The sequence below is a fragment of the Cucurbita pepo genome, chromosome LG08, assembly GCF_002806865.2.
Source record: "Cucurbita pepo subsp. pepo cultivar mu-cu-16 chromosome LG08, ASM280686v2, whole genome shotgun sequence".
Classification (NCBI taxonomy): domain Eukaryota; kingdom Viridiplantae; phylum Streptophyta; class Magnoliopsida; order Cucurbitales; family Cucurbitaceae; genus Cucurbita; species Cucurbita pepo.
The window spans coordinates 1,537,477-1,556,447 of record NC_036645.1 but is presented as its reverse complement, the minus strand read 5'-3'; the positions used below and the strand labels follow the sequence as shown (position 1 = coordinate 1,556,447).

The following is an 18,971-nucleotide window of genomic DNA, read 5'->3' as shown; positions in this document are numbered from 1 at the left end:
TTTTTAATAACATAAAATAAAATATGAAATTGATTTATTAAAAAAAAAATGGTAATTTTATTAGAAAATCATTATTATTATTATATATAAATAAATAAAAGTTAAGGGAAATTAATTTCTTAATTACAATAAAGTTAGGTGCACCACTAAATTTTAAAATTGAATGCATAATCAAGATTCCATTCTCGCATGGGAACCCTAATTTTAATATTTGACTAATATTCTAATATTTGACGACAACTTTTTTTTAAATAATTAATTATATCCATGATTAAAGAAAATGTCTTTGAATTTTCTTCAGTTTGACATTATTCTCTTTTAATTTTATATTTTATATTATTAATTCAATTTTAGATTATATTGGGATTATTTCTTTAATGTCGAGTACTATTTTAGTCTCTATATTTTAAATATCTAAATTTTTTAATATAATTCAAAATAATTTTTTTTTAAAAAAAATTAAAGTTTAAATTCGGATAATATAATTGTATTGTATATGTTCGATGAAAGTTATTACTATTTTGTTTTAAGAAAATAACTATGAGTAGGGGGCGTTAATGGGTGTTCATATAAATCAAGAACCCGATCAACCTAGATTACCCAATCGAGACCATAAAAGTTGAAGTGGGTTAGGTTGAATTTTGAAAAATCAAAAATTCAGGTTGGTTCACGAGTTGACTTTTTTTTATTATTATTATTGGATCAACCTGACCAACTAAAAAGTAAGAACCATACTCTTAAACTTATTACGGAAATTAAGAATATTTTACTTTTGTAACCAAAATTAGTATTAGATTGTCTGAAAATTTAGTTATTAATGTAATAAATAAGTAGATTTTTTTAAAATAATTATAAAACGATAGAGAGTTGGGTTGGGTTGTGAACTCTATTCGTATTGCTCAATTCAGTAGTTGGGTTGAGTCAGGAATTCTATTTAGATTGCTCAAATCACCAATCCAACCAACCCAAAATTTCGAGTTGGTCTCAAAGATTGTCCAATCCAACTTAACATGTATACACCCCTAACTATCCCCCTATCTGATAGTTATATGGAGTAAGCCGTTGTTATTGTCTTTTGCTTACATTCCCATATAACACCAATTTCAATTTCCCAACTCTTACTTTCAAAACTCTCTTTCGAAATCTCTCTGCCCCCGTTTTTTAAAACTTTATTCTTAAATCGGGGTCAGAGGCTCAAGCATACGTCGCTTGCCCGTAGGTGACGCAAAATAGGCTTAACTCACTTGCGGCTGAAAAGTGAGTGTCGCACAATCGTAAGTCCACTGCTATCAAAGTGCGATTGTGACAAATGGTAACTAAAATAGAACAAGTCTGAAAGCATAAGATTTTAACCTTTGAAACTAACATATTTGCGATTCTTTTACTACCATGGGGTCCAGTGACACCGAGACATATGCCTAGAGGAACGAGATTCAAATCTTATGAATTTCTTGATAACCATATCTTATAACGTCCAACAATTGCATGAATAAGATTAGTTGATATACGTGTAAAGTAGCCCAGTCTAATCCCTCCAAACAGATAACTCTAAATTGTAAAATTAAACGATTATCTTAATAAGATTAGTCGATATATATTAAATTAATCCATATCCAACTTCTTTAGAATTTTTTTTTTTAAATAATACAAATGTCCTTTGAATGAAAAAAAAGGTCACACGATTTATATATGTAGATAGGTCCCTCAATGTCATTTATTTATTATACAATAAAGTCAAGAGCATGCTATATTTTATTGCCCATAATATAATATAAGGTTATATGTGCATTAAACTCGTAATCATCATTACTCTTCTTCATTATGATCGCTATTCAATTTCAAAACCATATATAGCACTTTATTCCGACGTCTTATGTCCACCAATTTTCGGTCTTCATTCTTCTTTGAATCACATCATATTTATAGCACCTTATGTCACGATCATGTTTGTTAGGGTATGTTGCTCGTGTCTTCATCACACATTTGCTCAACGAGTTGCAAAAGAGAGCAAGTGTGACATCGTATGCTCGAGATTCATATCGAAATTTGGACTCCAAGATGACTCAATATTTTCATGCAAACCTGTGATATGACTGTGTTTCATAGTTATCCATAAATTTTTTCACGTACGAAGATTATCCTAAAATAAAATTTTTAAAATATCACTTTATATTATATTAAATAAAACCCATATTTCATTAATATAATGGCCCTACTTCATATATAATGGACTCCCCCACTAACTCTAAACTTTGGTATTGCATTAATATTAATACAATATTTCTCTCAAACCTATAGTTTTATTCCTCATATTTATTTAATTTTCAATTAATTAAATTTTTAAATGTTACATTTTTGTCCTTCTACATTTTATTTTTATTTGTTATTTTTTAAATATCGTACTTAATACCTAATATTAGGAATTATAAAATCCCAATATTTATAAATATAATACCTTTAAGTGATACAAGATAATATTAAATAATTTATTTTCCTAATCATTACAAACTCGCACGTGCGGCAACTTCATTTTAAGACATGATTATTATTAAATTATTTAGATTTCTATAATCTGTGTTAAAAAATACGTCGATATGTATTTATAATCGAAAAAAATACATATAATTGTTGATCAGACTGAAATTTTGAATCTAAATTTGACATAAATAACATCCCAAATTTACGACTAGCAGATATTGTCTTCTCTGAGCTTTTATTTTAAAACTCATCCTCAAAATTTTAAAACGTGTCTACTAGAGAGAGATATATACTAAAGCTAAGGTTTAAAAAAATGCATGTATTTTTAAAAATTAAATTAATATTAATGAAAAACTTTATATTTAAAATAAGAGTGATTAGTCACCTCAGGGTATCCTCTAGTTTAATAATTTTATACTAATGTGTGTATTAATTAAATTAATAACCTAATGTCTCTTCACTAAATTCAGATTAATTAAAATAACCAAAAATTAAAGCATCCTAAACCACTATAAAAGAAAAAAATTCTTTTTGCCGACTGCTTTTTTTTTTTTTTTTAATAAATAAATAAATAAATAAAAACCCACCTAGTATTGTTTGGTTACGTGGTTATGCCCATCCTATATAAATACAAAATAATAAATTAATAAATTATATATATATATATATATATATATATATATATATAATGTTTAAAATTGTAAAATAAAATTTTAATTTATTTTAATATTAAAGAAATAAAATTGTTTTTAGTTTATTAATATTTGATCGGAAAATAATAAATTGGTATGAAAATGGAACAATTTGAATTGAATTAAAATTCTTCTAGAAATGGGTTTTCTTTTTGTTTTAAAATAAATCATATATATAGAAAGAATATTTACTATTAATAAACATTAATTATTCTCTAAAATTAAGGTTTGATTACTAATTATACCTTTTTGGTCTTTTATTTATTGAAATATACATATTAATTTACTAATATTTTTATTTACATTAAAATTTATTTTTTTTTTTTTTAACTAAGAGATAATATATAATCTAAATTAAATACTTTAAGATTAAAAAAAATACCTTTTGACTTTTAAAAGTATTTCAAAAATAATATTAAAAATTATAAAAAAATATAATGAATAAAAAAATAATAAATAGTATGAAGCACAGCATCAAAATCTCCATGTAAAAGTGATGGATTAAACCCTAGATAAGGTTGGCTGGTAACCATGAACTTGACCCTTATGAAGAAAAAAATTAAATAAATAAATAATTATATATATATATATATATATATATATATATATATATAATTATTAGCTATACTCCAAGATTGTCTCTTATTTATATACCCTTTTCCACTTCAAGGGAATCAAAATTTGATATCCAAAAGGGTTTTGCTATTTATTTATTTATTTTTATGGAATCTTATATTTTATTGGACCATAATTATTAATTAATTATATAAAGGGGAAATTCCTCCACCCCCTCCATAAAACAATTACATTATTCAAATTATCATATTCCCTAAATTTTAAATTTTCTAGTTTTTCATTAAAATGGGTAAAAAATAAAAATAAAAAATAAATTTATTTCATTGTGTTTTAAGTAGTGAATTGTGATTGGGTGTAGTTAGTAACTATCAATTCTTTTAAGCTTTTGTTTTGGTTATGATTTTATATCGTGATAATCACACTGTTTCAGATGTGGTATTGGTTCATGTATGTGGGTGTCACAGACATACACTATTCAAAGTGGAGGAAGAATGTAACAATTCAAGCTCATCGCTAGTAGATATTGTCCGTTTTGGTTAGTTACATATCATTGTTAATCTCACGGTTTTCAAAACGTGTTTGCTAGAGAGAGATTTTCACACACTTAAAAGGAATGTTTCGTTCTTCTCTCCAATCGATGTGGAATCTCACCAGAAACGTAGGCCGCGAATTGAATTTGAGGGAGGTTGAATGTTTAGAGTGAAATTTATGAGGGTAAAGCATAGAGAGATTAGCATAGGGAAGAAGGGGTCCGTACTAAAGGTAAGGGTAAGGAAAAGGAGTATCTTTTGGGAAGGCATAAATACGAAGAGCAATCCCCTATGGGTTGAGCAAGAGGGGCAGTGGCAATTTGAGGTTCAAACATCCAAAAATTTCACATATTCCATCCTTTCCCCCAAATAAAAACATTAATTCCCTAAACCCTCACTATCCATACCCTAAGAACCTCCATTTTTGTGCATATACCCTACAAAGCCCTACTCCTTAAGGCCCCAAGGCCTCTCTTTCTCCTCTTTTTCCCTTCGTTTCAGGTACTGTATTGAATTAAATCCAGAAAAAATCATATGGGTCGCTTCAATTTTTCATTTTTTCATCTGGGTTTTCTTTCTTTTTTGATTTTACAGGGTATTTGATGAACAAGGCATTGTCATTATCCTCCGCCGCCGCCGCCGGCAAGCGAGTTGCGCCGCTCGTCGGCAATTTCCAGGGGAGTTTCAACATGGAGCAATTCTTCCGCCGGAAAGACAAGGTGGTTTTCGTCATGGGTGCGACCGGAACGGGTAAATCCCGATTGGCTATCGACTTAGCCACTCGTTTTCCGGCGGAAATTGTCAACGCCGACAAGATTCAAGTCTACGAAGGGCTTGACGTTGTCACTAACAAAGTCACCGACGAAGAACGCCGTGGAATTACTCACCATTTGTTGGGATCGATCGATCCGTATACAAATTTCTCCTCCCATGATTTTACCCATCATGCTTCTGATGCAATTGAATCGATTTTGGCACGTGATCGTCTTCCGATCATTGCTGGTGGCTCGAATTCGTACATTGAAGCTTTGGTTGATGATTATTCCGAGTTTCGATTTCGATATGATTTCTGTTTTTTGTGGGTCGATGTGTCGTTGCCGATTCTTCATAATTTCGTCTCTGATCGTGTTGATCAGATGGTCGATGGCGGATTTGTCGGAGAAGTGAGGGAGATTTTTGATCCGAAAGGAGATTATTCTTATGGGATTAAACGAGCCATCGGAGTACCGGAATTACACGACTATTTGAAAGCAGAACGTGACGGCGCCGACGAGAGGACTTTGTCGATTCTTCTTGAATTGGCAATCTCGAAGATCAAGGACAACACTTGTCTATTGGCTCTTCGACAATGGCAGAAGATTCGTCGCCTTCAAAATAAACGAAATTGGAATCTCCAACGCCTCGACGCCACCGGTGCATTTTTTACCGAAGGTGGAAACTCCCACCCCGTATGGGAGAAAAACGTCATCGAACCTAGCTCGATGATCGTAGATAAATTCCTCCACGATGATACCCGCCATATCACCACCACCATCTTCTCACCGGAGCCGGTCCACCGCGCCGCCGCCGTAAGTCGTTAAAGTGAAGAAAAAAACTGCCTGGACCCCACAGAATCTACACTCCACATCAACTCGTTGACACAGTTCCCGCGTTCCACGTGGCAGGCTTCTGGTTTTACCTTTAAAAAAAAGAATTTGTCTTTTCGGTTTTTTGGGTTTTGGTAATTTTATACGAAAAAAAAAACACAAAAAAGAAAAGAAAAACATATAAATATTACAACTTGGGACTGACAAACGTTGCTGTCAGTTCGTTAAGTACTTACAATTGGCGGCCGTACAGATAAGCCGTAATATATTTAAAAAAAAAAAAAAAAAAAAAAACATTTCTGCTGGCTCCTAAAAAGTTTAAATAATTATTTAAAAAAAAAAATTGGAGAATTCTGTGTGATGCGGCTACATCAGCTTCAATGCACCTCTCTCGTTGGCCCTCTATGATTGGGTGATTTTGTGACGTGGGACCCACTCACCCCTTCCCCCTTGTGTATTACAGCCCTGTTTGTATGGAGTTTTTGGTCTTTTCACTCCTTTTTGTGTATCTGTTCGAAACTAATGAGCTGGAATTTGGAATATTTTATTATATTTGAAAAAAAAAATTTAATTTACTTTGTGGATGAATTAACACCTTACAAAACCTACTTTCATGATCGGTCACCGTCGTGGTTTACAGTCGTTTCTGATTTGATGGGCACAGTTCGATTCGGTGACTGACGGTGATAATATCAAACCCGAGTTATTCCCACGGCCCACACATGCGAAAAGTGAAAAAACTTTGTTCCAAAACGAATAAATTAAAAAAAAATAATAATAAAATGAAAGGACAAAAAGACTTGGTGGGCCCAGCCACAAGTGCATAGACATCCACATGATTCGAATTATAATAATATGGTGGTGGTCTTGATACTCCACTCCACCGAAAGCGACCCACACTGGAACATAACCTCCCAAAAAAGAAATTTATTTATTAATAAAATTAAAATTCAGTCAAAATCAAACCTTTTATTTGGAATGGAATTGAGACCCAAAAATAAAAAAATTAAAATTAAAAGGAGAGGTTCTTGTTCTTTTTCGTGTTCTTCGGGTATCGGTCCGTGGGGTCAAAATTCGCTGTATTCTTACCTTCGTTTTCGTTACTTCAAATTTTCCACGAATTTCTAAAAATATATATTTATGTCATCGTGATTCATTATTAGTTGTCCATATATGTGTTTGTGACATAGATTGAATATGTTGCGTCTAACTGTCGATTAACTTTTGTACGAACGTTTTTTATATGGTGAGATGGGTTTGTCAAGATCGTCACTAGTCATTCAAAGAGATATTGCAAATATATGCTTCAAATCTCACACGAAAAAAGTTGATATAACATAATAACAACTTTATTTCGTACTTCATATTACTTTTGTATTAACTCTCTCTATTTCATATTTGATTTGTAACGACGATACGTAATGGGCCAAAGTGAACAATATTTGTTAGTAGCGAGCTTGAGTTGTTACAAACGGTATTAGAGCTAGACACCGAACGGTGTGCCGGCGAGAACACTGGGTCTCGAAGGGGGTGGATTGTGAGATCCCACGTCATCGGTTGGAGAAGGAACGAAACATTTTTTTTTGTAAGAGTGTGCAAACTTATCACGAGTAGACACATTTTAAAATGGTGGGTTTTGTAGTATAGTTGTTAAAAAAAAAAAAAAAAAAAAAAAAATTGTAGCCTAGTCATACCTGCCTGTGATTTTAAAACTGTCACTTGCAAATAAAAACTCGCCACTTGCCCACTCCTGTCCACTTCCTCTGACTTTCCTTTTTAATTAATTTTTCCATTACCCATTTAATGAAAGCATGGCAGTTTTTTTTTTTCTTTTTTTTTTCTTTTTTTTCATTTATTTTTATTTGTAAACATGCATGAATTGTAGGTAAAGCACAGCTAGAAAACCGCGTAAAATTAAAAACAAAAATACGTTTTTTATTAATTAAAAAAAAGGCCAAGAAGATGAGTTTTAGTGGTCTGTCCTGACCGATCTGTCACCGACAGGAATAATTTATCTTCCAATGTTTATCATTTAAATATTATCATAAACGACAAGTAATTAAGCTTAGCTTTAACTAATTTGATTTATAAGTACAGCCAGTCGAAAAAAAAAATGATTCCCATTTTCAGCATATTTAATTATTTTTTGTCTTTTCTAATCTAATATTATTCATTCTTTTCTTTAGGATTAAGACATCCAAATTCGACATGTTTGCTCGATACATCACCATGTGCCATTGCCACCGTGGCATCATCGAGCCACCACGACACGAACGAGTCACAAAGCCCTCGAAGAAGGTACATGAGTATAAGTTAAAGACAAAACATGTTGGAATGACTCATGTGCTTTACTTGGAGTAAGTTTATGTTGGGTGATCTTCTGGAAATTTTTCTAAAATGTATGTGAGTGAAGACAAAACATACTGAAATGACTCGTGTTGGTCTATGGGTATAGTTTTCACTCTTAGAGCGAAAAGTAAGTAACATGACTATGTCACAGGAAAAACAAGAGAATGTCAGGGTCACCAGGTGCCGAATTCAAATTTCGAATCTTTGACATGCGTCGTTACAATTAGGCTGAATATAATTGTCCAAGGGTATTTTTGTCATTACTTAAAAAAAACCTAAGATTCACAGTAAGGCCCATTTATTGGTCTCAAGCTTGGGCCAACCAAGAAATATGGATTAGGCCCAAAACTAGTGGATCAATCCAAACTCGAGATGAAATTAGGCCTAAATTATGAAACAAAAGGACCAAAAAGCCCCTAAATCTAACTCGGTCTAGACCGGCCCATCTCGACTTTGACCCAATCCAACCGAGTCGGTTCGAATCCATGTGGGTGTACCATTTACTTTAACCTTTTAATTATGTAAAAATTATAATATATTTAATAATTTTCTAAACTTTTAATTTTATATCGATTCGTAATTTTAAAATTATTTAATAAGTTTATATAATTAATTAATTAATTAATAAATAAATAATAAATTAGATACAAGCTGTATGGTTCACATTTGATCCATAAGAAACAAATTGCGTAACAAAAAAAATAATCCAAAAATGTAAAAAGTTGCTCCTTTTACAGATCGAACCCAGAAACAGATAAGGTAGGAAGAACATTCAAGGTATATTTCAGGGTTGTTCATACATTTGACGTCAGGGCTGAGGCAAACGATTTTGGAGTTATTGGTTGCAATTCGAACGCCGTTTTCTTTAACCCTTCCTCGCATTGAGGATCGTCATCGTCGTTGAAATCAGAGTGAGAGCAACAAAAATGTCAGGCCCTCAGTGCTGCTCGAACCCACCGTCTCTAAACCCCTCCAGTGGCGCCGGCCATGTCGAACAACTCGGCGGCCTCAGCACCTATGTCAGTGGCGCCCCCGACTCCAAAAACGCCGTCATTTTCATCACCGATGTCTATGGTACCTACCCTTTTGATTCGATTCATTGTCTTATTGTTTATGGGTTCTGTTCTGTTCTGTTCTGTTTTCTCGCCTTTCACTTTTGATGATTCTTCTGTGGCTTGCTGTTTTCGCTTTTAGTTTTGGTATAATTAGGTATTTGACTTCTGGGTAAAGCGAATTATGACTTGGGTCATTGTTTGTTTGGTTGATTCATGATCACTGTAGAGTTTTTAACAGAAGTTCTTTTGGAATTCTGGATTTGATTGAAAGATTCTCGTGGGATCGTTTAGATATGGCTGAGAATTGTTGAGAGAGGAGTCCCAAGTCGGCTAATTAAGAGGCTGATCATGGGTTTACAAGTAAAGAATACATCTCCATTGGTACGACGCCTTTTGGGGAAACCAAAAGTAAAGCCACGAGAGCTTATGCCATTGAGGAGAGTCGTGGTTCCGAGTCATGCCCTTAACTTTGCCATGTCAATAGAATCCTCAAACGTTAAACGAAGAAGTTGTGACCCTTGAAGGTGTAGTCAAAAGTGACTCAAGTGTCGAACAAAGGGTGTACTTTGTTCGAAGGCTCCAAAGAAGGAGTCGAGCCTCGATTAAGGGGAGGTTGTTCAAGGGCTCCATAAGCCTCAGGAGAGGCTCTATGGTGTGCTTTGTTCGAGAGGAGCCCCACATCAGCTAATTAAGAGGTTGATCATGAGTTTATAAGTAAGGAATATATCTCCATTGGTACGACACCTTTTGGGGAAACCAAAAGTAAAGCCACGAGAACTTATGTTCAAAGTTGACAATATCATACCATTATGGAGAGTCGTAGCTCCTTACACATATCTCGTATACATATCAACAAATTATAATCAATTAGTCATCCATATGAATATACAAACCAATAAGATAGAACATGATATATGAACTAGGAGGTTGAATCTTTGGATTAAACTCATTTCTTGTTTAATAGGGAATATCTATGGTGCTCTAAGCTTTTGATTCTGCCTTGCTTTGCAGGATATGAAGCTCCACTCTTAAGGTATTTCTAAGATTGAAAGAGATATAATGCAATTACCACATGGCTCCACATAAGAAGGAGTTGAACATGGCTATCTTTCAATTTGTAGGAAGCTAGCAGATAAGGTTGCAGCTGCTGGGTTCTTTGTGGTTGCTCCTGATTTCTTCAAGGGAGATCCATATGTTGCAAATGATCCTAATAGGCCAATTAAAGAGTGGCTACAAGAACATGGACCTGTTAGTTCTTGCCTTTCATTTCATTACTGCAATGTTTTCTTAATTGATTATTATCTATCTTCTGCTGCTGCTGCTGAAGTTGTATAGCTTTTAGGACAAATCTGGGACTGTTTGTGAGTATATTGTTATTGAGATGCGAGAGTTCGAGTTCGAGTTCGAGTTCATGTAAGTGTTATGGTTTAACAGGAGAAGTCTTTCGATGATGGGAAGGCAGTCGTCGAAGCTCTGAAAAGCAAAGGTATTTCGGCGATCGGAGCGGTCGGCATTTGTTGGGGTGGTGAGTATATTTGTCTCGTGTTTACTATTGTCGTATATTGTTCGTGATGTTAGAATCTATGAACTGAACCCATGTGGAAGTGCTTGAACAATGAAATGAAACGCTCGACTGACGAATTCGCACAACTATAAGTTGTCAGTCATAAAGCTAATCTTCTATGTTTTTGTACCTTAGCCAAGGTTGTGGTTGCACTTGCGAAGGTCGAGTTGATTCAAGCTGCTGTGTTGCTTCATCCGTCTTTGGTTACTGTCGATGACATCAAAGGTTTGTATTTTGGTTCCTTTATTTGCTTATAGCCATATAATGTTGTGTTCTTCCATTCTTTCGTATCGTTTTCAAATGTACTTCCTCCCTCACGTTTTCTAAAATATTTCTCGCGAACGTGACTCGAGGCCCGAACATACGCTGACATTCGAATTTCTCATAGCTAACTTGTTCACTGAGTTAAAACAAGTGCCGCACAATCGCTGTCTCGCTACTGCAAGAGTGCGATTATAACAAGTACTCTAGTCATGATCACTTCAAACCCTTTACCCTTCCCGTCTCCAAATCAAATCATTTTCTTACAAAACAAATCGTGAAGAGAATAGCCTAATGAATCATGTTCTTATAACAGCTAACTGAATCCGATGTTTGTCGATAATTTCAGAGGTAAAAGCTCACGTTTCAGTGCTAGGGGCGGAGATCGATCATATGTCTCCTCCAGAACTCTTGAAACAGTTTGAAGAGGCCTTGGCTGCAAAGCCTGAGGTAGTGAGAGTTGTTTTAGGTTTTCTTCATTCTATTTCATGTAGTTGAGTTCTTATCATATCGTTGAATCTCTTACCACGAACACGTCTAAGCTCGATATGAGTTCTCCGTGGCTGCATGTCAAATGGCAGTCCCGTTGTCGAAAATAAATGTAAATTTTGGCTTGTTGGATGTATAGGTTGATGGGTTCGTGAAGATCTTTCCGAAAGTCTCTCATGGGTGGACTGTGAGGTACAATGTTGAAGATGAAGAGGCGGTCAAATGTGCAGATGAGGCTCATGGAGACTTGTTGGCTTGGTTTACTAAGTACCTTAAGTAATTGATGAACTGCCATTTCAAGCCTTATTGCTATTGACACTGTGTGTTGTTTGCCCTTTTACTGTTTAAGCTTTTAGAATAAGAAGTTTGGAATAAATTTGGTACAGCTCTCTTTTCTTTTTCTTTTTGAGACAGATATTCTTTGGTCCGTTACGTATGTATCGTTGTCACTCTCACGATTTTAAAATGCATCTACTAAGAGGAGAGGTTTTCACAACTTTATAAGAAATGTAGAAATATTTTGTTCTCCTCTCTAACCGACGTGGGATCTCACAATCCACCCTCTTAAGGGGCCATAGCATCCTTGCTGTTACACCATTCAATGGCTCTAACACCATTTGTAACCGTCCAAACCCACCGCTAACAAATATTGTCCACTGACTCTTTATGTATCATCATCAGCCTCACGATTTTTCAGAATAACATGGTTCCTTGCAAATGATAATACAATAACAACATCATTCAGAAGCTAAATCATCATTTAATTGATCAGATATCAAAGGGGGAAAAATCAACATTTTCTTAATACAGCAGAAGTTAAACATTAAGAGGCATACAGTGTTCATAATATAGCTGAAACTGAAAGTCCAAATATGCCTATTTTGACCCTTTTTCCTTTCCTCATTTGTTTTCTTGTTAGGGATGGGGGGCCTTACAAAGACTGTACTGTACACAAACTAAAACCACAGACAGACCTCACCAATGTCACTTCCTTTGGCTTACAACAGACAACAAAATAGGAACTCTATTTTATAATTCATTCATATAACAACTTGTGGAATATCAATTGAATACAGAAGAAAAATGTCTAAATCCTAATACCTCAAAGGTTTCCCTTCGCTTTGCTTCGAAATCGGTCAGTATAACCTTTGCTTCACACGCCTTCCGTTCAGATCGCAGCAATCTAGAAAGGTCATATTCCCAAATCCAGAAGCGAGTATGTTGTGTTCAGTCACTTTTGCTACATATTGCAGTAGCTCAGTAAGAACAGCCGGGCAGCTTTCGTTCAGATAATCGAACCCGTCTGATTGCATCACGGCTGAAAAATAGCTAAAATGCTTCAGATTTTACATTAAATATACAAACCAATAAGATAGAACATGATACATGAACTAGGAGGTTGAATCTTTGGATTAAACTCATTTCTTGTTTAATAGGGAATATCTATGGTGCTCTAAGCTTTTCATTTTGCCTTGCTTTGCAGGATATGAAGCTCCACTTTTAAGGTATTTCTAAGATTGAAAGAGATATAATGCAATTACCACATGGCTCCACATAAGAAGGAGTTGAACATGGCTATCTTTCAATTTGTAGGAAGCTAGCAGATAAGGTTGCAGCTGCTGGGTTCTTTGTGGTTGCTCCTGATTTCTTCAAGGGAGATCCATATGTTGCAAATGATCCTAATAGGCCAATTAAAGAGTGGCTACAAGAACATGGACCTGTTAGTTCTTGCCTTTCATTTCATTACTGCAATGTTTTCTTAATTGATTACTATCTATCTGCTGCTGCTGCTGAAGTTGTTAGTTTTTAGGACAAATCTGGGACTGTTTGTGAGTATATTGTTATTGAGATGCGAGAGTTCGAGTTCATGCAAGTGTTATGGTTTAACAGGAGAAGTCTTTCGATGATGGGAAGGCAGTCGTCGAAGCTCTGAAAAGCAAAGGTATTTCGGCGATCGGAGCGGTCGGCATTTGTTGGGGTGGTGAGTATATTTGTCTCGTGTTTACTATTGTCGTATATTGTTCGTGATGTTAGAATCTATGAACTGAACCCATGTGGAAGTGCTTGAACAATGAAATGAAACGCTCGACTGACGAATTCGCACAACTATAAGTTGTCAGTCATAAAGCTAATCTTCTATGTTTTTGTACCTTAGCCAAGGTTGTGGTTGCACTTGCGAAGGTCGAGTTGATTCAAGCTGCTGTGTTGCTTCATCCGTCTTTGGTTACTGTCGATGACATCAAAGGTTTGTATTTTGGTTCCTTTATTTGCTTATAGCCATATAATGTTGTGTTCTTCCATTCTTTCGTATCGTTTTCAAATGTACTTCCTCCCTCACGTTTTCTAAAATATTTCTCGCGAACGTGACTCGAGGCCCGAACATACGCTGACATTCGAATTTCTCATAGCTAACTTGTTCACTGAGTTAAAACAAGTGCCGCACAATCGCTGTCTCGCTACTGCAAGAGTGCGATTATAACAAGTACTCTAGTCATGATCACTTCAAACCCTTTACCCTTCCCGTCTCCAAATCAAATCATTTTCTTACAAAACAAATCGTGAAGAGAATAGCCTAATGAATCATGTTCTTATAACAGCTAACTGAATCCGATGTTTGTCGATAATTTCAGAGGTAAAAGCTCACGTTTCAGTGCTAGGGGCGGAGATCGATCATATGTCTCCTCCAGAACTCTTGAAACAGTTTGAAGAGGCCTTGGCTGCAAAGCCTGAGGTAGTGAGAGTTGTTTTAGGTTTTCTTCATTCTATTTCATGTAGTTGAGTTCTTATCATATCGTTGAATCTCTTACCACGAACACGTCTAAGCTCGATNCACTTCCAGGCAATGATTCAATTCATGCATATCACCTTGCATTCAAGTAGGAGAAGGAATGAAGTATATACCATGAATTATGGTAACTACACAGATACCTCCATCTAAACACACCAAATCAACATTTTATCGAAGTTGATGAAGGTTTATAAACGTAACAAGCCATCACCATCTCATAAAGTATAAAGAAAGTTGAACAAATCATGAGCTATGGCATACAGTGTTGTTTTCCAAAAATAGCAAAAAGTTCATCATCCAACTTGTTTGCAGAAAAATAGTGAGCACTGGGAACAGCGAACACTAACTCTCTAAATTTGTCACATAGCAATGCCAAGGAGCCCAGATCAACAGTAAATACAAAATAGGGACTAACCCAACAACCTATATCATTTGACGCAAGCCTACAAGATTTCTCTTCATGAATCAACTACATTGACAACCTCATTCTATCCTTGCCTCAACAGCTATGGAGGCCAAGAAGCATGAAAACGAAAAATTAAAGAGTGAGAAGAGTAAGAAGCTGTAAGAACGTGACAATATTTTAATTGCCTGGGTCAAGAAGTGTAACGATCTAGGCCCACCGCTAACAGATATTGTCTTCTTTGGGCTTTCCCTTTCGGGCTCCCCTCAAGGCTTTAAAACACGTCTGCTAGGGGAAGGTTTCCACACCCTTATAAGTGATGGTTTGTTCTCCTCCCCAACCAATGTGGGACATCACAAGAAGAGTGCAATGGGAACACAAAACAATTTAATTCTAGAAAATAGGACAACTGAAGCTGTTTAGTGTTTACAAAGGAGTGAGTCCCTTTTTCCACCATATAATCAGTTTTCAGTAATTTCTAGAAGAAAAGGTTATCACGCCAGTTTAGTGAGTCCAATTTTCATAACAAAGGCATACCTTTCAAATTTTCAGGCATGGCTATAAATCTGAGGCATGCAGCTTTCAACTGAAAACAATGGTGCTGCTCTGCTAAAGCTAATGTAGTCGCCACAGTATTTATGGCAATATCTTCACAGAGTTTAGCCTCACAAAGCAATTTAAGCCTGTCTAATGCATAACGATCTGCAGCTGCAAGAAGATGCTGAGCCACAAGCGTTGATGCCCACTTAGAGTTTGCACCAACAAGGTCTAGCATGTCGGGTAAATTGTCCCAGTACATGAAATGAAGTAATGCCTGCAGAATCCAATAATAATATAAAATGAACAAGAAGTACAAAGTTATGCTATGTATGTGAGAGATGGAGAGAAACAGAGATAACCTTAAATACAGGAGCTTCAATGTCTTCAACCTTTATGCATCGAGTATCTTTATCCTTCAATGGGCCAAAAAGTTGTGCCCTGAATACAGGTGAACGTGCTGCAATGATCAACTTGTGGGCTGCAAATATTTCACCATCTACTTCAAAATTTACATCAGCACCCTTACCACTTTCCAAAAGCTTCCCAAATTGCTGACCAATGTCAGATGGTGGCGTTGTTATAGAATAGATTTTAGGCCCCTCTGTTTGTGATTTAACAACACCAACGACACATTTAATTGAGAGGCAGTCATCTTTAAGGTAATCTGATGACTCCAAAACAGTTCTTTTGAAATAACGTTTATAACCCCTGAAAATTCACAAGTGATATCCTTTTATTCAGTGTTCATACAATCATTGAGAAAACATTTGGCACAACTTAAAATCAGGCACCCACAATATGTAGCAATTTTTTGTTGGAAAGAGAGAGTGAGAGCATTCATATAAACATAAAGCGTGCAATTGAAAGCACTTAAGAATATAGTAAAGACTGAATGAACCATAATGGAAACACATTTTCATTCATCAAAATCAATTAAAAATAAAAAATAAAAAAAGAAAAGGCAACAGATGGCAGACGTAGTTTAGAATTCTTGGATCTAAAACACCTAGCCTACTATGAAATTCTTGAATCCACAAACACAATCCACTGAACTCATTAAATAATACTGCGGTGCTACCTGAAATAAAAACCGTCAAACAGCCATACAGAACATTAAACCCAGAAGCCATTTCCAAAACCAGTCAACCTTCAAACATACTACACTGTACCTTGCCCGAAGCGAGTGTCATATCTAATGTGTGTTGAAGTTGAACAACTTCTAATGGATATAGCTCGGTTCATTCATTTGATTTAACAAATCCAAATAATGACCAGGGAATAAATATAAGGAATTAAATTGTGCGACTTCAAGAGATTTACAATCTCACGAAATAGCACTCCATTCTATATCTACCACCACCAAGAGCATGAACAAATGATGCAAAGCAATATTGCTACTATACGACTCCGCATCAATTAGGACCACAGGAATGAATGGAAGAAAGGGTCAAAGAAGAAGATATAGCTTTCAAATTTATAAGAATAGTTTTGCTATTAGAAGTATTAATTTAAGAAGGTTAATGAGTTTAACTTCATTGTCAACTAATTTAAGTTGGTACTATGACTTAAAAGGTATCTACGTTCCCAGCTTTCCTATTTAACTACTGAGACAACTCATGGATCCCTCGGGTTACTTTTCTTCAAAGTACATTATGCGATAAATTAGCATCGCCAAGTCTAATAACTTGCTCAATCTCTTTTAGTAGAATTTGTAAGTGAAAATGCATAGAATGTGTGAATCCTTTGCCAAATGATGGCCAATGGGAAAATCAATTCAAGTGATACCATCCAAGGGGGGTTGCTCCTCAAGCTTCCAAATAGTATATTCTTTGCAAAGAATGGAATCATCAGTTACTTCATCGTCATTCTTTTTCTCCAGGCATCCAGTGCAACTTGGGTTCTAATGGTTTCCAGTAGACGTAGCATGCTAACTCTCCCTTTTAGGGATGAGAGTAAGGGACCTTATTTAGGTTCACATTTTGCTAATCAGGAATTGAAAGGTATAGAGGAATAAGAACTTTCAAGAATAACCTTCTTAAGACTTAAGAGGTTGAAATTTATACAATACATTATTTCAAGAGAATTTGTCATTAAAAATTAGATGTTCAAAAGTGAAGTTTTGAGTAGGGTGATTAGGGTCTCTCTAGCAGAACCCTCTTCTTACAGCCTCCCACCATCTTTGGGAATTGAAGATTAACAGCGGAGTTTATGGTTTGATTAGCTCCACTAGGCAGATAGTTATCTATGCAAACTCCATCCTACTTTCATCCTCATTGATAATAGTCTAATTTCCCTTTTATTTCGAGGGTAAAAGGAAGAACAACTCGCAAACAACAACAATCAAGAACCGACTAAGTCATCATTACTCCTATATGAGAACTCAATCGATTCTGTTTTCGTACACCCACAAGATATAAGCGGATGATCAGCATCATGAACAAGTTGAGCACAAATTATATTCATTAAAGAACAATCATGATCAATAAGCAAAATAATTACCACATGCTTCCACGATACTTGAGGGTATATGGACCGCTCTCGAGCCTCCTTTCAAAATGGCTATGCACCTTATGATTCCCCTTTCCACTCTGATCGAGAAGCGTCAATTCAAAGAGTGCCCTGACGTCGGCACCGTCGCTGACAAGCGCTATGAAAATCGAGACATAAGCCGCGCTGTCCTCCATACTCTTACCATCGGGATAGAAATAGATAGCCCACTCGTACCCACCAACGACAAACGTATCCGATGTAATGTATTTCCCAATTCCCATACCTTTGTTGAGGGAGTAGCCATTGATCTTGAAATCATGCGAATTATTAACAGTCTCGAATCGAGCGGTAGAGGAGGTCACCGACGGAGGATTCGAAGAGAGTTTAGAGGTTTCTCTAAACGGTTTAATTGTGCCCATCAACTAAAAGTTTGAGAACAACCGATTTCTTGATCTTTAAACGACACCCTTCTCCAAAAACGCAGAATTGAAATGGTGGGTTAGGTTAAAACTTTGAATCGATGAAGGATTTTGGAAATTTGAAGCGAAAATCAGCGGCAAAAAATTATGAATTTGGAACGCGGGTGAATTTGAGAAACGCTTACTCTGAAGGGGAATCAAGAATCAGAGAGGCGATGATGAACCTGGAAGACTTCAATTTGGTCAGAGAGAAAGAGTGAACAAAAAAAAGTCCAAACACGGAAGTGCGAGATGTGGAGCTTCGATGAATGCCTTTAATAAACATCAAAATCCACCATGAAGTTTCTTAATTAATCACATGATTAATTAATTAATTAACTAACTAATTGTTAATCCTTCCTTTTGCCCCATTCTTACCATACCATATAATTGAATGTAAGTAATAACATGAATCCAATCAATTTATTTGTACGATCCTCCAGTCGGTTGGAGAAAGGAACCAAACATTTCTTATAAGGGTGTGAAAATCTCTCGTTAACATACACTTTTTAAAAATAGTGAGACTGACGACAATACGTAATGGGCCAAAACGAACAATATTTACTAGCGGTGGATTTGGGCCGTTACAAATGGTATCAGAGGCATACATAGGGCGGTGTGCTAACAAGTGGAAACCTCTCCTTAGCAGGCACGTTTTAAAAATCGTGAGACTTGACCACACAAATTGAGACAAATTGAGCTAGTTGAGTAG

General features: G+C 35.5%; 3 protein-coding genes across 5 annotated transcripts; 2 read left to right on the top strand and 1 right to left on the bottom strand.

The window, feature by feature from the left end:
* Nucleotides 1-4,579: 4,579 nt before the first annotated feature.
* LOC111800656 (adenylate isopentenyltransferase 5, chloroplastic-like) lies at nt 4,580-6,394 on the top strand. Its single transcript, XM_023684454.1, has 2 exons — nt 4,580-4,777; nt 4,871-6,394. The coding sequence occupies exon 2, from the start codon at nt 4,879-4,881 to the stop codon at nt 5,854-5,856; it is 978 nt and encodes a 325-aa protein (XP_023540222.1). The 5' UTR covers nt 4,580-4,777; nt 4,871-4,878; the 3' UTR covers nt 5,857-6,394.
* A 2,497-nt stretch (nt 6,395-8,891) lies between these two features.
* On the top strand, nt 8,892-14,397 carry LOC111799995 (endo-1,3;1,4-beta-D-glucanase). Of its 3 annotated transcripts, none has more exons than XM_023683556.1 (7): nt 8,901-9,285; nt 10,278-10,299; nt 10,388-10,514; nt 10,701-10,791; nt 10,966-11,055; nt 11,441-11,541; nt 11,720-11,981. In XM_023683556.1, exons 1-7 carry the CDS (start codon nt 9,138-9,140, stop codon nt 11,858-11,860), a joined length of 720 nt encoding a protein of 239 aa, XP_023539324.1. In that variant the 5' UTR covers nt 8,901-9,137; the 3' UTR covers nt 11,861-11,981. The 3 variants fall into 3 exon arrangements, with proteins under 3 accessions (XP_023539326.1, XP_023539324.1, XP_023539325.1); XM_023683557.1 differs by lacking the exon at nt 8,901-9,285 and adding an exon at nt 9,356-9,420 and having other exon boundaries at nt 10,231-10,299; XM_023683558.1 differs by lacking the exons at nt 10,278-10,299; nt 10,388-10,514; nt 10,701-10,791; ... (1 more) ...; nt 11,441-11,541; nt 11,720-11,981 and adding exons at nt 13,064-13,085; nt 13,174-13,300; nt 13,471-13,561; nt 13,736-13,825; nt 14,211-14,397 and having other exon boundaries at nt 8,892-9,285.
* Nucleotides 12,356-18,519, bottom strand: LOC111799994 (BTB/POZ and MATH domain-containing protein 2-like). Its single transcript, XM_023683555.1, has 4 exons — nt 17,811-18,519; nt 15,671-16,019; nt 15,309-15,585; nt 12,356-12,898 (listed from the first exon to the last, which is right to left on the bottom strand). Exons 1-4 carry the CDS (start codon nt 18,218-18,220, stop codon nt 12,717-12,719), a joined length of 1,218 nt encoding a protein of 405 aa, XP_023539323.1. The 5' UTR covers nt 18,221-18,519; the 3' UTR covers nt 12,356-12,716.
* Nucleotides 18,520-18,971: the final 452 nt, after the last annotated feature.

Bases quoted from the DNA above. Each gene is read 5' to 3' on its own strand.
- LOC111799994 (XM_023683555.1), bottom strand. From the start codon at position 18,220: ATGGGCACAATTAAACCGTTTAGAGAAACCTCTAAACTCTCTTCGAAT. The intron at 16,020-17,810 runs GTAATTATTTTG...GTGAATTTTCAG, and splicing joins AAGTATCGTGGAAGCATGTG to GGGTTATAAACGTTATTTCA. The intron at 12,899-15,308 runs GTATGCCTTTGT...GCTATTTTTCAG, and splicing joins CATGCCTGAAAATTTGAAAG to CCGTGATGCAATCAGACGGG.
- LOC111799995 (XM_023683556.1), top strand. From the start codon at position 9,138: ATGTCAGGCCCTCAGTGCTGCTCGAACCCACCGTCTCTAAACCCCTCC. The intron at 10,792-10,965 runs GTGAGTATATTT...TTTGTACCTTAG, and splicing joins GGTCGGCATTTGTTGGGGTG to CCAAGGTTGTGGTTGCACTT. The intron at 11,056-11,440 runs GTTTGTATTTTG...CGATAATTTCAG, and splicing joins TACTGTCGATGACATCAAAG to AGGTAAAAGCTCACGTTTCA.
- LOC111800656 (XM_023684454.1), top strand. From the start codon at position 4,879: ATGAACAAGGCATTGTCATTATCCTCCGCCGCCGCCGCCGGCAAGCGA.